The 25420-nt window shown below is 37.6% G+C and overlaps 1 protein-coding gene across 1 annotated transcript; it reads left to right on the top strand.

Annotated features, from left to right (window-relative positions):
• Positions 1 to 730: 730 nt before the first annotated feature.
• Positions 731 to 1378, top strand: LOC133754160 (vomeronasal type-1 receptor 90-like). The gene has a single exon (XM_062184705.1). The coding sequence runs from the start codon at positions 731 to 733 to the stop codon at positions 1376 to 1378; it is 648 nt and encodes a 215-aa protein (XP_062040689.1).
• The last annotated feature ends 24042 nt before the right edge of the window (positions 1379 to 25420 follow it).

Raw genomic sequence — 25420 nt, forward strand, 5'->3', positions numbered from 1 at the left:
AAAAATTTCATTTGTTACAGACAATGCAGAAATCTTACTACCAAAAATCTGTACAAAATATTTAGGGTTCCTTAAAAATAAGTGGGTAAAATAAAAATGATATTTGTGATAACTTTCATGACAAAAGAAAGAACACTGGTAATGTAAGATCTGTTTTTATTTTACAGGTATCTAAAATGTTTCCTGTATGCTGTTAATATGAAAAATGTTTCCACTTATGCTATCATTAAAAAATATGTATTTTTAGGCCAGTGCCGCGGCTCACTGCTAATCCTCCGCCTTGCGGTGCCAGCACACCGGGTTCTAGTCCTGGTCAGGGCACCAGATTCTGTCCTGGTTGCCCCTCTTCCAGGGCAGCTCTCTGCTGTGGCCAGGGAGTGCAGTGGAGGATGGCCCAAGTGCTTGGGTCCTGTACCCCACGGGAGACCAGGATAAGCCCCTGGCTCCTGCATTGGATCAGTGCGGTGCGCCGGCCACAGAGTGCCAACAGCGGTGGCCACTGGAGGGTGAACCAATGGCAAAAGGAAGACCTTTCTCTCTGTCTCTCTCTCTCTCACTGTCCACTCTGCCTGTCAAAAAAAATTTTAAAAAAATGTATTTTTTTCAAGCTGCCATTGGAATCTTAGCCAATACCTTCCTCTTTCTCTTCCACATCTTGACAATCCACCAAGATCATAGACCTAAGCCCACTGATGTGACCACGTGTCACTTGGCATTTGTCCATATAATGATGCTACTCACAACACTGGAAATTTTATCTGCAGATATGTTCAAGTCACTGAATTTTCTAAATGACTTAAAATGTAAGATTTTGCTCTATATGATCAGGGTGATGAGGGGTCTCTCCATCAGTACTATGTCCCTCTTGAGCATCATCCAGGTCATCACCATCAGCCCCAGCACCTTCTACATGTCAAGATTTAAACATGGACTCACAAATTATACTAGTCAGGTTTTCTTCTGTTTTTGGTCCCTCAACCTTTCTTTCAATAGTAACATGATCATCTACACTGTAGCTCATTCCAACATGACCAAACTACTCCATGTCAGTAAGTATTGCTCACTTTCCTCAATGAATTCTATCATCACGGAAATATTTTTCATGCTTGCATTGTCCCAGAACATCTTCTTTGTAGGAATCATGTTGCTGTCCAGTGCATACATGGTGATTTTCTTATCTAATCATCAGAGTTGTGAGTACCTTCACAGCATGAGTGTTACCCCAAGAAACTCCCCAGCAAAAAGGGCCACCCATACTGTCCTGCTGCTGGTGAGTTTCTTTGTGATCATGTACTGTGTGGATATCACAATGTCATCCTTCTCAACTGTATTGTGGAAATATGATCCAATTATACTGGATGTCCAGAGACTTGTGTGAAATGTGTATGCCATGGCCAGTCCTTTGATATTTATTAGTTCTGATAAAAGAATAATTGGTACTCTGAAAAATGTGATTGATATGACAATTTTAACAAGTTGATGAAACAAATCTGAAAAGCTGAATTCTCACTCTGTTAAATATTCAAAAAATTAAGGAATTTAAATTTTAATTTAAATGTGTAGAATTTTACTTGTGTTTTTTACTTGTAACCATTTTTTTTTTTTACTTTGACATTGCCAAAGATTATATGCCTCCCTTAGTTCAATGGTCTCCATGCATTGAAATTACTTCTTAAACTTTCCTAACTTAATGCAGGATTTTTTTTCCTTTAGACTTGGCATCTTATAAAGCTGCTTTTGCTACCTAATCCTTAGATCTTACTTCAGAAGGTAATCTGCATATTAATGTTTGTTGAAAGCATATTAACTAAGCATCCAGTTCTGGTTTTACTGACAATTTCTCAATGATCTGCTAATAGTTATTTCTGCTTTCACACATATAAACTATGGAGATTTTTATCTTTGCAGATTATCATCCTTTTGTCATTTAAGTATTTTCTTTGATGTTACCACTATTCTGAATTCACTGATTTGTGTCTTCTTGTCAATTTTTGAAACTTGAACAACCAATAATTCTTAGATTAGCTTCTTTGGTTTCTTTTGTATAATCCAGAGACACAATTAAATTATTTGACTTCTTTTCATTCTAACCTTTGTATATGTAGGTTTATATTTTTAACTTCTATTGATTTTCTCTTTTTATTGTACTTCTACTAACTATGCTTAACATAACATTTCAGTAGTTTTTTTCTTTGGCTCAGGCTAATGTTTAACATACATTTTATATTAAGTAGATTCAATTTAATTGCTGTTTCCCAAATATGTCTTTTTATTCATTTGGACCCTTGTTATTTTCATGTATTTTGTGATTCTCCTATCTGCATTGTATTGAATTACATGTTTTAAAGATAATCCCCCTGTCTAAAGCTTATGTAATGTGAAATTTTATTTTGGTAGGTTATTTCTGTGTGCAAAAGTAAATAAGATTGTTTATCATATGAGTGAGATATCGCCTTGGAATGTTCGCAGTTAGTTTACTTTTATTGTTTTTGCCCCTCTAATCTGAACACCCCAAAAATATTTCTCATCCTCATGAGAAGTCCTTTATGAACAGAGAATCTGTTTCTTAGTTTTGTTCCTTCCATGGAAAATTTATTTGGTTTGCTTTTCTAGTTTGGGGGTTTTCAAATATTCCTTCCAACTTTATTAGACATTTTGGTGAATCTTGCAGCATTCGACTATTTTAATTTTCTGCATTATAGGTTGTTGGACATATAACAATTTCCCCCAAAAGCACAATTATTTGCAGTATACAAGATAATGTTTCAAATAGATTTTCTGTAGTAGACAATCATGTTTCATGAGAAATCCCTTTTTTGTCTGGTGCTGCGGCTCACTAGGCTAATCATCCGCCTGTGGCACCGAAACCCCGGGTTCTAGTCCTGGTTGGGGTGCCGGTCCTGTCCCAGTTGCTCCTCTTCCAGTCCAGCTCTCTGTTGTGGCTTAGGAGGACAGTGGAGTATGGCCCAAGTGCTTGGGCCCTGCACCCGCATGGGAGACCAGGAGGAGGCACCTGGCTCCTGGCTTCAGATCAGCTCAGCACGCCAGCTGTGGAGGCCATTTGGGAGGTAAACCATTGGAAAGAAGACCTTTCTCTCTGTCTCTCTCTCTCACTGTCTAACTCTGCCTGTCAAAAAATAAAAATAAAAAAAAAATAATCAATACCGCCCTATTGAGAAGTGAAAAAGTTCTGTGAACATTCTAGATGCATCAAGGGAATAACTCAAGAGTTTCCTGGCATTATATATATATATATATATATATATATATATATATATATATATATATATATATATAAAGAGAAATCCCTTTTTTCATTTCATTTGGAACATGCTGCTCTTCCCAGATCACTATAAGTTAATGAGAATGGGTAGAATATGATTAGCTTAATATTAACAATTTAATTTAAACTTAAGTTAATGCTAGATAACTGACAATATTTTGACAATTTTTATGAATTATTACATTTCCTTACAAAGAATAAAACCCATACACAAGTCCACAGTTACTGTTTTGCTATAGTGTTAACCTAATATTGGCAAGAACTAATTATCCAAATTCAGGACTTTATCTTCAATCATCATTTTTTCTCATTAGCACTTTCACGACTCTACAAAAATAATCCTTCTGGATAGCATATTTCAAATTGTGAGTTAACTTAAATAACCTTTTTTCTCTTTTTTTATTTGACAGAGTTAGTGAGAGAGACAGAGAGAAAGGTCTTCTTTCTGTTGGTTAATCACCCAAATGGCCACTAAGGCAGGAGCTAAGGCAATCCAAAGCCAGGAGCCATGTGCTTCCTCCTGGTCTTCCATGCGGGTGCAGGGCCGAAGCACTTGGGCCATCCTCCACTGCCCTCATAGGCCACAGTAGAGAGCTGAACTGGAAGAGGAGCAACGGGGACTAGAACCCAGTGCCCATATGGGATGCCGGTGCTGCAGGTGGAGGATTAACCAAATGAGCCACCCACGGCACTGACCCTAACTTAAATAATCTTAATGAAATGTACATTTAGGGACAAATCACTTGTTACACTTTACTTGATGGTTACTATTGTCATTAGAATGCCAAGAAATTATGATGTGCTGGATTTCTGTTGTGAGAGAAACAATGATAGATTTTTATATCTAATATCTATTTTTTATTTAAACACTTACATCTGAAATCTGAAAAAGAACTTTATCATTTGCTTCCTGGTCATAAAACATTATGACCATTTATTTGTATGCTTAATTAGTCAAACTTTTAAATAAATTACTTAACATTATTTATATGCATGTAGTGCATTCACTGTTGTTTATATACAGATAGATTTTAATGAATCATTGAAAATGGCTGATTTCTGTGTTTATTTTTCTCTCTTGATAAACTTGAATATGTATTTTTTTCTTTTTTAATGAATCTGTGTAATTAATTTGGGGCTTTGAACTATTAAACTCATAAATGTTTAGTGGCTTATAATAGTGCCTAATATATGTTCTGAGTATAAACCTCTGAGTCATCAAATTAATTTTCTTCATACTATCTTCAAACATAACTTAATTTTATATTCATTTCTTCCTCTATATTAAAATACCAATTATTTTCAACTCAAAGTACCAAGAAAACCTATTTCCATGGACTACTACAAAATAAGTGTCTTAGAGACAGATATTATGAATGGTAACTGAAGAAATTAAGTGAATTTACTTACAAGACCATCTTTAATGTTTTGTGGAAAACACATATTATGAAAAAGTTACACATGGATTTCAAATTAGTTTTTCATCAAATAAATTTTCTTTTTAATTCCAGTGAATCATGAACATTTCAAATTACTCCTGTATATCAAGAAATGAGTTGTGGACAGTCATTACAAGTAAAAATAAAATATTCACTAAAAATCTTCCCACATACAAAAGCCCAGCGTCCCCTTACTAAATATGAAGTCCACTAATACAGCTTTAACACCACCAGGTCATAAACATTCTGTACTCCTCAACATGGCTTTATAATTACTGTTTTTTTTTTCATTTGACTTTAACTCACATAGAAAAAATAATTAAACACATAAAATAATTAAACACATAAAGAAAAAAAAGCATGTTTTTTACGTTTATGTTGTTACCAATATCTATGATGTTGATTTATTCATAATGTTCTTCATTTTAACCTAAAAACTTCTTTTCTCACTTATTGACAGCCATTCTTATGAACACTATTTCAATTATTTCCACATTATCTTATACAAAATTCATATCTGATAGCTGTGGTTGTTTCCCTTTCAGTGATTTAAATGTGCCACCCACTAACTTCTGACTGATATTGTTTTGTACAAAAAATCAGCTGTTATCCTTCTTGAAGGTCTTTGGTGAATCTAAAGTCACTTCTCATTTGTTCCTTTTACGATTAAGCATTCATATTTATACATTAACTCTAGTAGAATGTTTCTTAGTGCAGATTTTTACAGTCCATCCTCTTAAACTTCACTGATTATCTTACATGGGCAGATAACTGTGTTTTGTCATATTTGGATATTGTTAGACATAATTTTCTAAATATTCTGCGTCTCCTTCTCCACTCATAATGGGTATCCCATGATACATGTGTTAGTACAATTGATGGTGTACTGCAAATAACTTGTCTGTTTATTTTTTCATTTGTTTTGTGTTTTACTAAATAACATAAGTAAAACACGTAACATGTTTTACTAGATAACTTCATTTGCCTTCTCTTGATGTTCATTGATTCCTGTGTCTCTTCAAAACTGTTATTTAAATTTTTTCATAATTTTAATTCCATATTTATATTATTATCTCCTAAATGTCTTGATACCTTATTCACTATTTAATGTGTAAAAATCTTTATATTACATAATTTTATTTTTACATTTTGATTAAGAGTTAGCACTTGTTTGTTGGGGCACAGTAAAAACATCTTTCTCCTGCTTTCATTAACCCTGTGGACATTTGTAGGGTGTTTAACTAAATGTTTTTAAAAGTAATTATACTTTTCATAAGGAAAAAAAACTTTTAAAATATAAATTTTTCATAGGGAAAGTTTATGCTTTTTTGACTCGAATATAATTTTATTTTATAAAAGTGTTAATTTCATTTTGCTCAGAATTTGACAGTCTGGATATGTAATTTAGGACTATTGTGGAAATCAGATTCCTTTGCACATCAGAGTTTTTGTGGCAGCTACAGTCATATATTTCTATGAATATCCTACTGAAATACTTTACAAAGTATACACTCCTTGTTGTGAGTTGTCACTGAAATTTCTGTTGTGTTCTCTCTGGATCAGACAGTGATTTGGCAGAGGGTTTCTTAAATATTAATGTTTTGAAGATTATCTCTTCAAAAAAGATATTCATGATGGATATGATGGATGGTCAAATTAGAAACTGGCTTTCAGAGAGTTGTTTTGATCATACATTCATTCCAATTTAGCACATTTCAATGGAGTGACAGACCCATGGATCTCCTTACTGAACATTTCCTGTGCTCATTTTGAGTGAGTTCATTTTATACATTATGAAACCAAGGGCTAGGGAAAGAGAAGGCTTTACTCAGGATCATATTGGAAATACAAATTAGATTAGAGATGTCATTAAAATCAGAGTGGAATGGGAAAACAAAATTTTAATCCGGGATGTACATTTTTATGGCTAAAGAACCAAAAGGATATTTATGCTGCAATATGATAAAATTTGATCAAATAAATGATTTATTGTTAGGTAACTATTAAGTACCAATATTTAAAAAAATATTTATTTTATTTATTTGAAAGAGTTACAGAGAGAGGTAGAGACAAAGAGAGAGGTCTTCCACAGATGGCCACAGCAGCTGGAGCTAAGCTGATCTGCAGCCAGGAGCCCGGAGCCAGGAGTCAAGAGCGAGGAGCTTCTTCCAGGTCTCCCATGTGGGTGCAGGGACTCAAGGACTTGGACCTTCTTTTACTGCTTTCCCAGGCCATAGCAGAAAGCTGGATGGGAAGAGGAGCAGCTGGGACTAGAACATGTGCCCATATGGGATGCCGGCACTTCAGGCCAGGGCTTTAACCTGCTGCACCACAGTGCCAGCCCCTAAGTACCAATTTTTTAAGAAAATATTTTATTATTATTTATTATTTATTTGAAAGGCAATTATGGCCAGTGCCATGGCTCACTTGGCTAATCCTCCACCTACGGCGCTGGCACCCGTTTGGGGCACTGGATTCTGTCCCAGTTGCTCTTCATCCAGTCCAGCTCTCTGCTGTGGCATGGGAAAGCAGTGGAGGATGGCCCAGGTGCTTGGGCCCTGCACCTGCATGGAATACCAGGAGGAAGCACCTGGCTCCTGGCTTTGGATTGCAGTGTGCCTGCTGCAATGGCCATTTGGGGGGTAAACCAATGGAAAAGGAAGACCTTTCTCCCTGTCTCTCTCTCACTCTCACTGTCTAACTCTGCCTGTCAAAAAATAAAAAAAAATAATAAAATTGAAAGGCAATTACAGAGAGACAGATGCAGAGAGAGAGAGAGAGAGCTTCCATCCACTGGATCACTTCCCCAAATGACTGCAACCACCAGAGCTGGGCTGATCTGAAGCCAGGAGCCAATAACTTCCGAGTCTCCCATGCTGGTGCAGGTGCCCAAGCACTTGGGCCATCTTTTACTGATCTCCCAGGCCATACCAGAGAGCTGAATTGGAAGAGGAGCAGCTAGGACTATAACCAGTGCCCATATGGGATGCTGACACTCCAGGCACTAGCTTTACTCACTACACCACAGCACTAGCCCCAAATAAGTACCAATTTGAGAATATTGATTTTGAGCAGTCCAGGAGATGGAGTCACATAGGAATAGAATGAAAAATGCTGGTGGTAGAAGTAGATGGACGTGAGATCAGATCTTCAAAATACAGAAATAGCTATTTATTAGTTAAGTATTTAGTATTGTTGGAGTTGAGAGTGGAAAGTTCATGACTATGCTCTTTTGAACTTCAGACAATGAATTGAATGAGGCTCACACAAGCAGTAAGTAAAACAAAAAAATGTTTATTACAGGAAAGTAAAGTACACTCATTATGAAAATATGAGCTGGCCAACAGGCTGAGACCAAAGCCACTTGAATGTGTTTAAGGTCTGTATATTTATAGGGGTGGTTATTTTATGAGAGGCAAGCCTCAGTGTGGTTCTGAGATCATCTGGCATGTAGGCCATCTGGACATTACCATATGCATATGAAGGTCAAGTTTGCAACTTTTTTCCTTAGCTTCCCCAATTATCTCTTTGTCTATTGCCTCAAGGTCAAGTATGAGGGCAAGGAGGTAGAGACTGGAAAAAGGAAAAACATACTAAGACTACTAGATAATTCGGGAATTTGTTTTTCTCAGCTTCCCCAATTAGCCCTTAGCTGACTCCTGCCTCGGTCTGAGAAGAAAATAGTAGTTTAGGGTTATTCAAATGGATAATGAAGGCAGACTTCTGTGTGTGTGTGTATGCATGTGTATGTGTGCGTATGTGTGTGTGAGAGAGAGAGAGCGAGAGAGAGGGAGGGAGAGAAAGAGAGATTAATATGGTCAGGGCAGGTGAGTTTGGAGCTGGCAATTAGACATCATGATTAGTAAGCCATGTAAATAAGTTATTATGAGACAGTATACTAAATATAGAAGAGAAGCTGAAGATGGTGTTTGGGCTGTAGGTAGATATTAAGATGTCATCAGCTTTCAAATGCCCTTTAAAGATGTTAGACTGAGATTCCATGAGAACAATTGCTCCTAGAAAAATAATTAGGAAGGAACATGAAGTAAAATGTAGTGCATACAACATGGTAAATAATCAAGAAAAGCAGAGGAAATAAGTAAAATGAACAGACTAATAGGTTCTGGACCCTTGACCCAAGACCATCCAATAATTGATTAATCTCATGGAATTTGGAAACTTAGTATTCTAGTAGCTGTCCAGGAAAGAAATTAAAATATGCAAATGAGAGATGTTATAAATTGATGTGGGGACTGGCAGTGGGGAGTGTGAAAATACCATGCCAAGTTGTAATTTGGAGGTAGAAGCTGCTATGAGTTAAAAGAGAGAAACAATTAATATGGAGAGTGTCAGAGCACTGAGACACAGAGAAAAGATGCTGAGAATGGGGACATGAGGAGAAGCATAAAGGGGAGATCTCTTTTTCATGAGAAAGCAAGTGTGGCCAAGTGTTATAATCTCATTTTTGCTGTTGAATGTTCTATCCTAACCCAAGGGCTGCTATGTCTAATCTGAGTGATTCTCACACTCTGCAACATGATCTCATCTTCAAACAGAAATTGAGAAGCAGCAGGTGCCCAGGATCTGTTTGAACTCATGCAAAAGGTAATGCATTTGAGCCATCTTGGTATGTCTGTGGAACCTCAATGATTCATGTTCAAAAGCCACTGCTGATAGTTAGGTGTGGGGCCTCTAATGTTGAAGAGCTATTAAGTGATCTGTATGACCTAGTAGGGTTTCCAAGGTCCCACAGATCCCAGCATCATCTTTCCAGAGTCCGACTGAAGTGGTATGGGAGGGAGATACAGAATAGTAGGCACTCCTGCATCTATACGACTTAAGATTTTCAGTGGATTATTTGAAATACTGCATGTCTTAACATATTTATGTCTATGTCATCTGGGTCCTTGGGATGCACTGTGTCCTGGTTGTTCTGAGACTAGATTCTTTCTGATTGTCTATTTTACATGATTTCCGAACTCTCAGCATCACAAGACTTCAGATCTGCAAAGCTCACCTTGATCTTTCCTTAAATCGTTTAAGATATGAAAAAAGGAATGTTTTAGAATATTTCAATATGATTTCACCTCTTAGGATAAATCTTCCCTGAGCATGTACTGGTGGGATTGATAGTTGTTTCTCTAAATCTGTACAGAATCTCATAAGAGCATATATCACTGCATTCGTTGTCTTAGATCACAGAAGGTTATTTCCATAACTTCTTCTCCCACATCAGTATGAACTTTTCATGTCCAATTCTTAATACTCACTCAATGATTTCTGGTGTGTTCTTGGTACTGGAGTAAGGGAGGAGTGAGGTCTATTCCTTACACTTATGCATGTAGGACACCCTTGAGACAGAATGTCAGATATTTTTTCTGAGAGAGAGAAGAGAGGCCTGTGTGATGTGCTGTCCTGTGTTTGTGAGAAGCCTGTGTACAAGGCCTGTGTTTAGGAGATAAGGCCTCTGTGTATGTAAGTTTCACACGCTGTTATAGCCACAGTAACACTCATCTGGAGACAATGACTTACCTCTCTGGTAAAACTGAGGCCAGAACTCAGTGCTCTTTACTGCCTGTCTAGTATCCACTTGATAAGATGACAGAATTGAATAGAAAATCTGTGTTCTTGGTTGATCATTCCTTTCTTCAGTCTAGAGGTCTTCTACATTTCAGTCACTGTCTTGAGAATGAGAAGTAATCTGAAAAGACCCCTTCCTTTGTGGATACTAGAGGTGAATAGGGAGTGAGAAAACATCAATTAAATCATCACAAGGTGTAACATTCTAAATCCTGAAATCTAAGAATTATTGAGGGTTTAGGGTATGTCAGACACTAGCTGAGGAGTGTCTGCAGCTGGAACTCTTTACACTCAAAAACAGTTTTGGGCATCAGGAACCATTGCCCTTATTTTATAGAGAATGCAAGGCAGAGAAAAAGTCATTTGGCTGATACTACATGGCAGGTGAGCAGTCTCTTACCAACACTCTCATCATAGTCTGTTTCTTTTTCTCTTTTTCTCTTTTGACAGGCAGAGTTAGACAGTGAGAGAGAGAGACCAGAGGGAAAGGTCTTCCTTTTTCCCTTGGTTCACCCCCCCATGTGGCCACCATGGCTGGTGCATTGTGGCTGATGCGCTGTGCCAATCCGAAGTCAGGAGCCAGGTGCTTCCTCCTAGTCTCCCATGAGGGTGCAGGGCACAATGGCCTGGGTCATCCTCCACTGCACTCCTGGGCCACAGCAGAGAGCTGTACAGGAAGAGGAGCAACCGAGACAGAATCTGGTGCCCTGACCGGGTCAAGAACCCAGGGTACCCACACCGCAGATGGAGGATTAGCCTAGTGAACCGCAGTGCTGGCTGACCATAGTCTATTTCTAAAATCAGAACATCAAATCTGACTTGTAAAATTTTGGAAATAGGACCAGGTTCACTGTCAGGGCTTAATAATAATTGTTGAATCTCAATGGATTTGGGACTCAGGAATATAAAATTTTTATTTCTGCTCCTAGCACTTGCCCATGGTTATTGATTGGCATTTATACCTAGAGGCTTCCTGTCTGAATGTGAAGAACTTGATTGAAGTCTCTTCCTTAGGATTCAGGAAAGTCTTCACAATGCAGCCTGGCAATTGTACTTGACTTTTCATGGCCCTAATTGAATTGTTTCCATGTGATCCTTCCACTAGGAGACTGACCCAGAAAGTGATGGGAGAGTACACTGTAGACACAGGAGCCCAGTCAGACCACACATTTTAGAAAACAGAAAGTGATGAAATTGTGGAAAGATCCCAGAGACAGATGTCCACAGAAGGCTACACCATTCATAAAGATAGAGTGTCTGGGAAGATGGGTACTGGGATACTTCAGACACAGATCAAATCCTGTAACTCCTCTTCCCCTAACCCCATGACTTGGTGATGTGATCATTAGCCATTTCCCCCCACATAACTGCTCCTGTGTGAGGACTGGCACAGGTATTGTGTGAGTGCCAAACACTGCAGAATTGATGCTAATGAGGGTGGATGTTTCCTTACATCCTCAGGTTTCAAGTCTTTCTTGGTGATGAGAAGCATCATGTGGTGACCATTGAGGCAGGGGTTTCCTGCTGTCTGCTAGAACAGGGACTACATGGCCAGAATTACTACAGGGTCCTCCAGAGTCAATCATACAGAGAATCTGACCTAAGGCTTCCTTTCTAGCTCTGGAATAAATCCTTGAACTTGAGTCTTGAGAAGGGCCACTGAGGAGTCACCACACCTGTCTCTGTTCCTAATGTGGATAACCATTGTGTTTTCCTGTATTTCTGCCCTCCCACCCCCTCAACCCCTAAGACCCTTACCATTCTGTAACACTGATGACATTGTAAGTGTGGCCACCATGCCCTCCTGTCCCTATTTTGTCTATCAGTGATTATTTGGAGCTTACTGTCCTTGTTATTCTGTCTCTACTCCAATAAGCTATACACTTCACACAGACAGCTCACAAGAGTCTTAGCCCTCAGTGCCTTTTTTATTCTTGCAGTGACTGAATAGGCTTGAATAAATGAATTAGGAGCACAATGTATAAGGCAATATTTCCCTCAAGTTCCTAATTTAGTGTGTTTCTTCTTCACAACCTCTCTTTGAAGTAACCTTTTATGAGTTTGCTTCTAAGATTTTTCTGGCAGAGGATTTTGGTTAAATGTGCCACACTGAGTCCTTAAGAGTTCAATCTGATGGAGCAGTCACTCTGATCAGGCTGGACAGCATATAAATCACATTTCTTCATTTCCTTCTCTTGTGTAAATTTGTCTTCCTTTTCTCACACTGCTGAGACACAAAATATACCTGAATAAAAATCATGATCATGAATAAAAATACATTTCTAATCTGAATGACATTAATGAGTAAGAAGCAAAAATGCTTAAACACTTGGTATAAGTGAAGTAAATTATACAAGACAATATAAGATTCTGATCATTTAATTTTGGAGAGCTTTATTTTAAGAAGTTAGGCAGGTTCAACATGTTAGATATGTTAGTATTGAGACACCTTGCTGAAGTCACTGTAACAGGATTCTTAGTTGTATTAGTTTAACTTAGGGACTGATCATGCTTACAGGAAATATCCAGGGACATGGAGGATCTGAGAGAGAAGGACTGTGGAATGAATCATCTAGAAAAGCAGGCAGAAACTGTCATGATAGAGTAGGAAGTCCAGGAGACAAGGAAAGACGCCCTTACCAAGAAAGGACTACAGTCATGATTGAAGATACCATCAAGTTTCTACATGGATTGGCTGTCATCTGCAGGATCAGATTTATCTGCTCATGAATACATACTTATCATCAGCATTATTTATTTCCTTATGGCACATGACTGAGAGATCCAGCTTCTTTTTGTCACTTGTCATCGAACCTCAATTCCTAGGATATATTTGCACTTCCCACTCATACCGCAGTAACAGTCTTAGTGCTGTATAATTGTTCAGACCTGGTAAATGTCACTTTTAGGATCATTGGTTACTATCCTCACTCTGTCTTTTATGACCTTGTCTAAATATGATCAGAGTCGGGAAACTTGGAAGGCTTCCATAGCCTTGCCAACTCATGAGGACAGCCTAGGGTGGTTACTGGCGCCATAAACTAGAGTGTCAATTTGTTGGGTCAACAACAGGAGCCACTGTGCACTTGCTCCTGATGTGGGATCTCTGTCCTTAATGTACTGTACATTTTGATTTAATGCTATAACTAGTACTCAAACAGTATGTTTCACTTTGTGTGTCTATGTAGGTGCAAACTGTTGAAATCTTTATACTAAATTGATCTTCTGTATATAAAGAGAATTGAAAATGAATCTTGATGCAAATGGAAGGGGACAGGGAGCGGCAGAGGGGAGGGTTGCGGGTGGGAGGGAAGTTATGGGAGGGGGAAGCCATTGTAATCCATAAGCTGTACACTGGAAATTTATATTCCTTAAATAAAAGTTAAAAAAAAAGAAGGACAGAGACAACTTAGTATAGGAAGCTCATAGAACCCCTAATAAACATGACCAAAAGAGATCCTAACCACGACACATTGTAATTAAACTCACCACAGTGAAACATAAAGAAAAGATCTTAAAATGTGCAAGAGAGAAACATCAGACCACTCTCAGAGGATCCCCAATTAGACTCACAGCTGACTTCTCATCAGAAACCTTACAAGCGAGGAGGGAATGGCGAGATATAGCCCAGGTATTAAGAGAGAAAAACTGCCAGCCCAGAATATTATATCCTGCAAAGCTCTAATTTGTGAAGGTGAAACAAAGACTTTTCACAGCAAACAGAAATTGAAAGAATTCATCGCCACTCATCGAGCCCTGCAAAAGATGCTTAAAGATGTGATACATGCAGAAACACAGAAACGCAGTCACCAATATGAAAGAAGGTAAAGGAAGGAAACCTCACAGTAAAAGATCACAGGAAACCCCAAAAAAATTCTCTCAATAGACGCAGAGAAAGCATTTGATAAAATACAACACCCTTTCATGATGAAAACCCTAAGCAAACTGGGTATGGAAGGAACATTCCTCAATACAATCAAAGCAATTTATGAAAAACCTACGGCCAGTATCCTAATGAACGGGGAAAAGTTGGAAGCATTTCCACTGAGATCTGGTACCAGACAGGGACGCCCACTCTCACCACTGCTATTCAATATAGTTCTGGAAGTTTTGGCCAGAGCTATTAGGCAAGAAAAAGAAATTAAAGGGATACAAATCGGGAAGGACGAACTCAAACTATCCCTCTTTGCAGATGATATGATTCTTTATTTAGGGGACCCAAAGAACTCTACTAAGAGACTACTGCAACTCATTGAAGAGTTTGGCAAAGTAGCAGGATATAAAATCAATGCACAAAAATCAACAGCCTTTGTATACACAGACAATGCCACGGCTGAGGAAGAACTTCTAAGATCAATCCCAGTCACAATAGCTACAAAACAATCAAATACCTTGGAATAAACTTAACCAAAGACGTTAAAGATCTCTACGATGAAAACTACAAAACCTTACAGAAAGAAATAGAAGAGGGTACCAAAAAATGGAGGAGTCTTCCATGCTCATGGATTGGAAGAATCAACATCATCAAAATGTCCATTAACCCACAAGCAATTTATACATTCAAGTCAATACCAATCAAGATACCCAAGACCTTCTTCTCAGATCTGGAAAAAATGATGCTGAAATTCACATGGAGACACAGAAGATTTGAATAGCCAAAGCAATCCTGTACAACAAAAACAAAGTCGGAGGCATCACAATACCTGATTTCAGGACATACTACAGGGCAGTAGTTATCAAAACAGCATGGTACTGGTACAGAAACAGATGGATAGACCAATGGAACAGAATAGAAACACCAGAAATCAACCCAAATATCTACAGCCAACTCATATTTGATCAAAAATCCAAAACCAATCCCTGGAGTAAGGACAGTCTATTCAATAAATGGTGCTGGGAAAATTGGATCTCCATGTGCAGAATCATGATGCAAGATCCCTACCTTTCACCTTACACAAAAATTCACTCAACTTTGATCAAAAACATAAATCTACAACCAGACACCATCAAATTATTAGAGAGCATTGGAGAAACCTTGCAAGATATAGGCACAGGTAGACTACTTGGAAAATACCCCAGGAGCACAGGCAGTCAAAAACAAAATTAGCATTTGGGATTGCATCAAACTGAGAAGTTTCTGTACTGCAAAAGAAACAGTCAGGAAAGTGAATAGGAAACTGACAGAATGGGAAAAAATATTTGCAAACTATGCAACATATAAAGGGTTGATAACCAGAATCTACAAAGAAATCAAGAAAATCTACAACAACAAAACAAACAACCCACTTAAGAGATGGGCCTAGGACCTCAAGAGACATTTTTTGAAAGAGGAAATCCAAATGGCCAACAGACACATGAAAAAATGTTCAGGATCACTTGCCATCAGTGAAATGCAAATCAAAACCACAATGACGTTTCACCTCACCCCGGTTACAATGGCCCACATTCAGAAATCAACCAACAATAGATGCTGGAGAGGATGTGGGGAAAAAGGGACACTAACCCACTGTTGGTGGGAATGCAAACTGGTTAAGCCACCATGGAAGTCAGTCTGGAGATTCCTCAGAAACCTGAATATAACCCTTCCATTCAACGCAGCCATCCCACTCCTTGGAATTTACCCAAAAGAAATTAAATTGGCAAACAAAAAAGCTATCTGCACATTAATGTTTATTGCAGCTCAATTCACAATAGCTAAGACCTGGAACCAACCCAAATGCCCATCAACAGTAGATTGGATAAAGAAACTATGGGACATGTACTCTATGGAATACTATACAGCAGTCAAAAACAATGAAACCCAGTCATTTGCAACAAAATGGAGCAATCTGGAAAGCATCATGCTAAGTGAATTAAGCCAATCCCAAAGAAACAAATATCATTTGTTTTCCCTGATCGGCGACAACTAACTGAGCACAAAAGGGTAACCTGTTGAAGTGTAATGGACACTATGAGAAATAGTGACTTGATCAGCTATGGTGCTGACTGTTGATGTACAATGTAACACTTTATCTATTTTAGTATTTTTTTGTAAACTTTGTAATTAACACACAATTATTCTGAGGTGTCTAAATCTTAACTGAAAAGTAATCCCGGTTAAATATAAGAAAGAGAAAAGGAGATGGAGGAGATGTGTAATAGGGGAAATGCTCAATTGGATTTGCCCCAAATGATGAAGTTAGAAAACTTCCAGGGGATTCCGATACAATCCCATCAAGGTGGCATGCACCAATGCCATCTCACCAGCCCAGGTGATCAATTTCAGTTCACAACTGATCACACTGATAGGCCTAAGAGTCATAGGAATCACACAAACAAGATTAATGTCTGCTAATACTAACTGATTAAAAAAAAGGGGGTGGGGGGAGAGAAGGATCCAACATGGGAAGCAGGATACACAGCAGACTCATAGAATGACAGATGTCCTAAATAGCACTCTGGCCTCAGAATCAGCCCTTAAGGCATTTGGATCTGGCTCAAAAGCCTATGAGAGTATTTTAGGCATGGAAAGCCAAGACAAGCTGGGGGAAAAAAAAGATGAAGAAGAAGACCTAAATGAAGGATCTCAGTGAGTGTGATCCCAGTGGAAAAAACGGGGCCATCAATGTAGGAGGTAACTTTCTCTGAAGGGAGGAGAGAACTTCCATTTTGACTATGGCCTTGTTGGAATAGGATCGAAGTCGGCGAACCCTGAAGGCTTCCATAGCCTCGGCAACTCATGGCTAGAGCCTAGGGAGATTACTGATGCCATAAACAAGAGTGTTAAATTGTTAAATCAACATCAGGAGTCACTGTGTACTTGCGTCCCATGTGGGATCTGTCCTTAATAGGTTGTCAAAGGTGAAGTAATGTTATAGCTAGTACTGAAACAGTACTTTTACACTTTGTGTTTCTGTGTGGGTGCAAACTGATGAAATCTTTACTTAGTATATACTGAAGCGATCTTCTGTATATAAAGATAATTGAAAATAAAAAAAAAACCCTTGGTTTTAAATTGGAAATTACATTGAAAAATAATCAATCTATTTTTAAAAAAATGTCTTTCAGAATCTCAGTCATTAATGTGATGTACACTGTTATTTAATGCTATAACTAGTACTCCAATAGTATTTTTTCACTTTGTGTTGCTATGGGAGGACAAACTGTTGAAATCTATATATATACTAAATTGAATTTCTATATATAAAGAGAATTGAAAATGAATCTTGATGGGAATGGAAGGGGAGAGTGAATTGGAGTGGGGAGGGTTGTGGGGGGGGAATTTGGGGGGGGGAAGCCTGTGTAATCCATGAGCTGTACTTTGGAAATTTATATTCACTAAATAAAAAAAAGGAAAAAAAAAGAAAAGAAAAACTGTTCTGATACAAAAGTATCCCCATATCTCAAACTTTTGGAAAAGTGGTTTAAGAAGTGAAGAGTTTGAAAGAGGGGAAATATAGATCCTTTCCCTATGCCAAAATGCTCTACTTGGGCACTGTACTCATTTTGAGCTGGATAATACTTAGTTGGGGCACAGGCCAGTACTATTTTTAGGAGGATGACAGCTATCCACTGGAAGGCATAAGTCCCTTATGTGAAGCTGGAAATGTCTCCAGACAGTTTACAGAATTCTGGGAAGTCAAACTTGCCCAGCTGAGAATCATGTTTCTACATCTTATTAGTGCACATAGGGGAGGGCATTCTTTCCAGTAGTGAAGAGTTGTGGTGCTTTTGGTATACATTGTTTGTTTTTTCTTATGACTTATGACGTTGAGTGAATTCGTTCTAAAGTCATTGGAATTATGGTACACCTGCCTACATTCATATTGGCTGCCAGTATTTTATTATTTGCACTTTCAAGGTTCTGAATTAGTATGGGAGTCCTATGTAATGTAAAAGAATGATGGATGGCATCAGTTCCCCTTTTGTCTCTTCACTTTTTCATAACTATAAGAAAGCTGAAAAGTTCTTGCACTAAGACACTCAGTACCCATCACCCTTATGAATGAGGGACCTACTTTCCTGTGTATTTCTCTCCTCCTTTGATCCTTGATCTCCCTCTATTTGCCACAAAGGGATATTTGAGATATTTCCCTCTGTTTCCTGTTAATTATCTTGTTCAAAACAATCATGGGTGTTCAAAACCTATCTTGTACTGTAGTTAAAGGGTAAATATTTTGCAGTGCTCATAGATAAAATAGATGATCTTTTACAAGCTTCAAACTTAAAAACATCTGTGTTAACCCAAAGGTAGATGATAAAAAGATATATCCCAGTAAAAAAATTAGGTTTAAGGAAAAGTTAACATCAATACTTGCTGTTAATTAGAGATAACTGACTAGTTTAATATGTAGAACACAGGAAGATGCTCCTGAGTCTACCTGAGCCAGCTTCCTTCATCTGAAGGTACTTAGAGAATGGATTTGTACTTTGTTAACTTTCTTCTTTTTGTAGGCTCTCCATGGATTAAATGGTCAACAGTGACATGATTTCTTCTGTCTCCATTGTGTATAATCTAAAGACTATAATACTGCATATACTCAATAATAGACCACCTCAGCTATCTATTCTCAGGAGGAAATTGGAAGATGTCTGACAGTGGCCTGAACACACTTAGGTAAACATCTGGTGTGAAATTGCTTTGTATCATGTCAAACTTATTTAGTAATTTTGTTCTTTTACAGATCCAACTGGCTATAAATAATAATGGATAATCTGAGCTCTAATCTTATAGTCTAGTTGTATTTTATAAAATTAAGAGTTTTTAATTCAAACCTATGAAAATTTGGTGCTTTACTTTAAGACTGCTTGCACTCAGTACTCCCTGAGAGTAATAAATCATTCTTTGAGTTATGTCACTGATTTCTAATTATATTTAAAATTACAATTCATGAACATAGAATGCAAGATAAACAACCAAAATAATTGTAAGAACATGAGTGATTATATAATGGAAAATCATCTGGAAATAAGCACAGATATTTGGCCTTATTTATTTAACATCCATCCTCAGCACTCAATGAATAATCAACTGGAAATGTTGAGGAAGAAGTTATACAGACAGTTTTGGTTTTGACATTGATTTCCATACTTAAGAAAAAGCATTGAGATGTTAAAGGAAATTTCACATGCCTGTGTGTTGGCATGGGGAGGATGGAACACTATTGAGAGATTAAAAATCTAGCCATGCATATTTTCATGAATAATTTATTTATCAAATTTTTCCTAACTGTGCTTTAAATATACCATTTTATTGGCTCAAATTCATATCAGAAATACTTGTTCCTTTTTAACCAGAAACTCCATAGGTGTTATAGAACACAAAAGTGCACACACTTCCTATGACTTACCCTTTTGTCTCAGCATTTTGATCTCCCAGAAATCAAAGTTGGTTTAGTTTTCACATTGACCAAAATAATTCTGAAGATTTCAAATACCCTCCAACTTCACAACTCTGACTTAATGTGCTTCTCTGTGGAGCACTGCCTCTCCTATGAATCCACACTGGCTTCATTCTAGTAGTCTCTAAGCCAAATTCCAAATTGAGTGAGGTTTGTGGGTGATATTACAGAATCGACTCTTCTTACAACTGACTCACTCTTCTGTGGTAAGAATAACTATAGTGAGATTCCAAGATGGTGAATTTGGGGAAAACACACTGTGCTAGGCTAGGGATGAACAGAAACAAAAGGATAGGGAGTACACTCTCAGGATAGAATAGGAGAGAAAAGTGTACTGGAAATCCTACAACAGGAAAAGGAATGTCATGGACCTGTATGGAAGATGCAGATATGCAGCAAGAACACCACCACAAGCACAACTGAAGCAGCCAAGAGCTGGAGCAGGAGGCAGCTTGGAGACAGAGGTGAGGCTTGGCTGAAGCAACCCATGGTGATATAGCCAGAGGGAGACACAGTGTGAGTCTGGACTGGAGCTATGGAGGCTAGCAGTTGCTACAGGTTGTCCACGGACCCAGTGGAAGGAGAAGGGGCATATTTATTTTCCCCAACTTCCCCACGAAAGCCCTGCTGCCTGGATGAGAAGGATTGAGCATCATTTTGGATTAGGGTAGGAGCTGCAGAAGCATTTGTGTACATGCACAGCAACTGGCTGAGTAGGACTCCCTATTTGTGGCAGTACTGGCAGTAATGGTAAGGAGATAGCAACATTTGTCCAGTGTCTCTTTTTTTTGACAGGCAGAGTGGACAGTGAGAGAGAGAGAGAGAGAGAGAGAGAGAGAGAGAGAGGTCTTCCTTTTTTCCATTGCTTCACCCCCCAATGGCCACCACGGCAGGCACGCTGTGGCCAGCGCACCACACTGATACAAATCCTGGAGCTGGGTACTTCTGGTCTCCCATGTGGGTGCGGGGCACAAGGAATTGGGCCATCCTGCACTGCACTCTCAGGCAACAGCAGAGAGCTGGACTGGAAGAGGAGCAACTGGGACAGAATCCGGCACCCCAACCAGGACTAGAACCTGGTGTGCTGGCACCGCAGGCAGAGGATTAGCCTAGTGAGCCATGGTGCCAGCCTGTCCTATGACTCTTGTGTATGCATGTGATCCAGTGATTCTAGCAAAGAGATTACTAGGCAGTCCCCACTGACTTTGAGCCTGACAGGGAGGTGGGTGGTCAACCTCATAGGACAATGAGGCGCCCACACTCCCAGGAGCAAGACACCTAGGCAGAACTGTTTCAGTGAACATTTGCCACTCTATTGATTGGACAGGCTCGTAGGGCAGAGAAACCTGTGCACTTGGAGTCTGTTGGGGCCTTTTGTACTGAGATTGTAGAGATTTGGTGGATACATGAAAAGGTACAGGGTATAGTGGGGCCTGTGGGCAATCACTGGTTGCAGCTACACATGCTTGGATTTCCTCAGTTACTCATAACAGGTCTTTGCAGCAGAAACTGTGCTCACAGTGAAGACTGTACAGAACACTTGTGCGGTTTATAGTGGTTCAGAATAAACCCAGGCATTAAGATCTACTATAATCACCTGTGTGTTACTCTGGATAATTACCCCACACCTAAGCACTGACCAGAGCTCCGTGGCTGTACCAACCATATTCTTCGGGGTATTTACTAAAAGTGGAGGAATCACAGAGGCATAGCTCAAAGAAAAACTCCATCATGAAAAAAAAATAACTCCACAAACTTATTAATTGTATTTAACTAAATACAAATGAAAAAATTCAAGAAATAAAGAAGACACTGTTACCCTCCCCTAAAAGAACACAACTATCTTTCAATATTTAAATGTTTAGATGAAGATATTGAGGAAATTCTGGAAATGGAATTAAAAATTAAACATAGGTTATTCTTAACCAATCAGAAGCAAATCCACAAACTTAAGAAAACCATACATGGTGTGAATGAAAATTTTCCCATGAAACTGATATGTTAAAGAGAAATAACAATGAAATATTAAAAATGAAAAAATCAATAGACCAAATAAAATATGCAGTGGAAAGCAATATCAGCAGACTTGGCATGGAAGAAGAAGGAATATCGTCCTAGAAAACAAAACTTTGGAAATTGTTGAATCGGATCAAAGAAGAAGAAAAAGAAGAAATTGGACAACTTAAAAACAGTGTTAGAGATTCATGAGATACTATCCAATAACACAATATACAGGTATTAGGAATTCCTGAAAGTGTAGAAAGAGAGAATGGATTAGAGGCTCCATTTCGTAAAAATAATTAGAGAAAACTTGGTTAATTTGGAGAAAGAAAGGGACACTCATGTAGAGGATGTATATATAACTCCTAACAGATATGAACATAAAATATCTTAATCACAAGACCCTGTAGTCCAACTTTCTACAGTCAAATATAAAGACCCTAAAATGTGCATGAGAGAAATCCAGATTACTTTCAGAGGATCCAATTAGACTCACAGCTGACTTCTCATCAGAAATACAAGCTAGAAGAGAATGGCAACATATATTCCAAATCTTAAGAGAAAAAAAGAAAAAAAACTGTCAACCCAGAATACTGTACCCTGCAATGCCCTCATTTATGAGTAAAGGTGAAATAAACACCTTTCATAACAAACATAAATTGAAATAATTTGTCACTTCTAACCCAGCTTTACATAAGCTGCTTAGGGATGTGTTATACACAGAAAAACATAAAGATAGCCACCAATATGAAAGAATGTAAAGTCTGATAATACTCCAGTAAACATACAAAAGAAATACAAAGTAAACACTAGGAATATTTACTGAAAATGGCAGAGCCAAGTTGTTAAATATCAATAGTCACATTGAATGCAAATGGCCTCAACTCTCCAGTTAAATACAGACTGGCTGAATGGATTAAAATATAGGGCCCATCTCTTTGCTACCTATAAGAAAAATATCTCACCAACAAAGACACATACCAACTGAAAGTAAAAAAGTTATTACATGCTAATCGAAAGTAAAAAAAAAGCATATGTTTCCATCCTAATATCAGACAAAATAGATTTTAACACAAAAAAATTGTAACATGAATAAGGGCACTATATAATGATTAAGGAATCAATTCAACAGGAAGATGTGACTAAAATAAATGTATACACACCTAGTTATAGGGTGCCTGGCTATTTAAAAGAAATGTTAATGGATATAAAAGGATACATAGACTTCAATACAATAGTAAGGGGGGATATCTGTATCCCACATTTATTAATAGATCAAATGGACAAAATATCAGTACAGAAACAGAGGTAATAGACTATGGACCAAAAGGACCTAACAGATATGTACAGAACATTTCACCCTACAGTTGCAGAATGCACATCATTCTCATCAGTGCATGGAACTTTCTCTAGGCTAGACCATATGCTAGTCCATAATGTAAGTCTCAGCAAATTAAAAAAATGTTGAAACACAACATACATCTTCTCTAGCCACAATGCAATGAAGCTCGAAAGCAACAACTCAGGAATCTCTAGATCATATGCAAATACATGGGACTGAAAACATGTTCCTGAATGAACAGTGGTTCATAGATTAAATCAAAAGTGAAATAAAAAACTTTCTGGGAACAAATGAAGGTGACAATACATCCTATCAACATTTATGGGGTATAATAAAAGCAGTGGTAAGCAGAAAGTTTATAGCAATTGTTGCCTACATGAATAAATTGGAAAGGTACCAAATAGATGAGCTATTAATGTATATCAAAGACCTAAAAAAACAACAAACCAAACCTCAAATTAGTAGAAAGAAATACATAATTAAAATTAGAGAAGAAATAAAACTCAAAGCAAAAAACAACACAAAAAGTCAGTGAAATAAAGAGCTTATTTTTTTAACATAAGCAAATTGATACACCAATGGGCCAACTATCAAAAAAGGGAGAGAAGACACAATTCAATAAATTCAGAGATAAAAATAGAAATATAACAACAGACACCACAGAAATAAAAAGCATCATGAGGAATTACTAGAACAAGCTATAGGCCAAAAAATTTGGAAACCTAGAAAAAATGGAGAGATTCCTAGACACATATAATTTACCAAAATTTAGTCATGAAGGCATAGAATATCTAAACATTGATAATCAATGAAGATTGAATCAGTAAATAAGACCTTTCCAACAAAGAAAAGCCCAGGACCTAATGGCATCACTTCTAAATTCTACCAGACATTTAAAGAGCTAACTCTAATTTTTCTCAAGCTACTCAGAAAAATTGAAAGGGAGGAAATCCTCCCAAACTCCTTAATGAAATGTAAACCACTTACTTTCTAAGTCAGAAAAATGATACAATAGAGAATTATAAACAAATATCCCTGATGAACGTAGGTGCAAAACTCTCAACAAAAATTAGCCCCTCAAATCCAGCAAAACATCAAGTGTATAATTCACCTGGATCAAGTGAGATTTATCTTTAGTATTCAACATTCACAAATCAATAACTGTGATACATTACATGAAGAAACTGAAGAACAAAACCAATATGATTATCTCAATAGATACTGAAAAGCATTTAATAAAATACAACATCTTTTCCTGAGGAAAATCTTAAACAAATTGGGTATAAGAGGAACATTCCTCAATATGATCAAGGCAATTTATGACAAGCCAATGGTCAGCATCCTACTGAATGGTGAAAAGCTGAATGCATTTCCTCTAAGATTCAGATCCAGACAAAGATGCCCACTCTCATTACTGCTAGTTAATATAGTCCTAGAAGGTTTAGCCAGAGCCATTAGGCAAGAAAAAGCAATCAAAAGGATATAAATTGGAAAAGAGGGAATCAAACTATCCCTATTTGCAGATAACATAATCCTGTATATATAGGAGATCAAGAAGACTACACTAAGAGACTATTAAGACTCATGAAAGAGTTTGGTAAAGTGTCAGAATATAAAATCAACACAGAAAAATCAATAGTCTTTGTATACACAGACAATGTCACAGCTGAGAAAGAACTTTCAAGATCAGCCGCATTCACATTAGCTCCAAAAACAATTAAGTATCTTGGAATAAATTTAAGAAGTCCAAGTTCTCTATGATGAAAATTACAAAAGCACTAAAGAAAAAAAAACATTTAAAAATGAAAAAAAATCTTCCATGTTCATGACTTGGGAGAACCAACATCATCAAATGTCCATACTTCTGAAAGCAAATTATAGATTCAATACAGTCTCAATCAAAATACCAATGACATTCTTCTCAGATCTAGAAAAAAGGATGCTAAAATTCATATGGAAACATTAGAGACCCCAAATAACTAAAGCTATCATATATAAGAAAAACAAAGCAGGAGGCATCACAATACCTGAATCCAAGACATACTACAGGACAATTAATATCAGAACAGCCTGATGCATAAAAACAGACCAATGGAACAGAATAGAAATTCCAGAAATCAAACCATGCAATCACAACCAACTTATCTTTGACAAAGGAGGCAAAAATAAATCCCTAAAGAATGACAGTCTCTTTAACAAGGGTGCTGGGGAAACTAGATCTTCATGTGCAGAAATATGAAATTTGACCCGTACCTTACACTTTACACAAAAATCCACTCAAAAAGGATCAAATAACAATCTACAAACCAATGCCATCAAATTACAAGAGAACATTGGGGAAACTTTGCAAGACCTTGGTACAAGGTAAACACTTCTTGGAAAAGAAAGACCCCAG

This window comes from Lepus europaeus, chromosome Y (genome assembly GCF_033115175.1).
Source record: "Lepus europaeus isolate LE1 chromosome Y, mLepTim1.pri, whole genome shotgun sequence".
Taxonomy (NCBI): domain Eukaryota; kingdom Metazoa; phylum Chordata; class Mammalia; order Lagomorpha; family Leporidae; genus Lepus; species Lepus europaeus.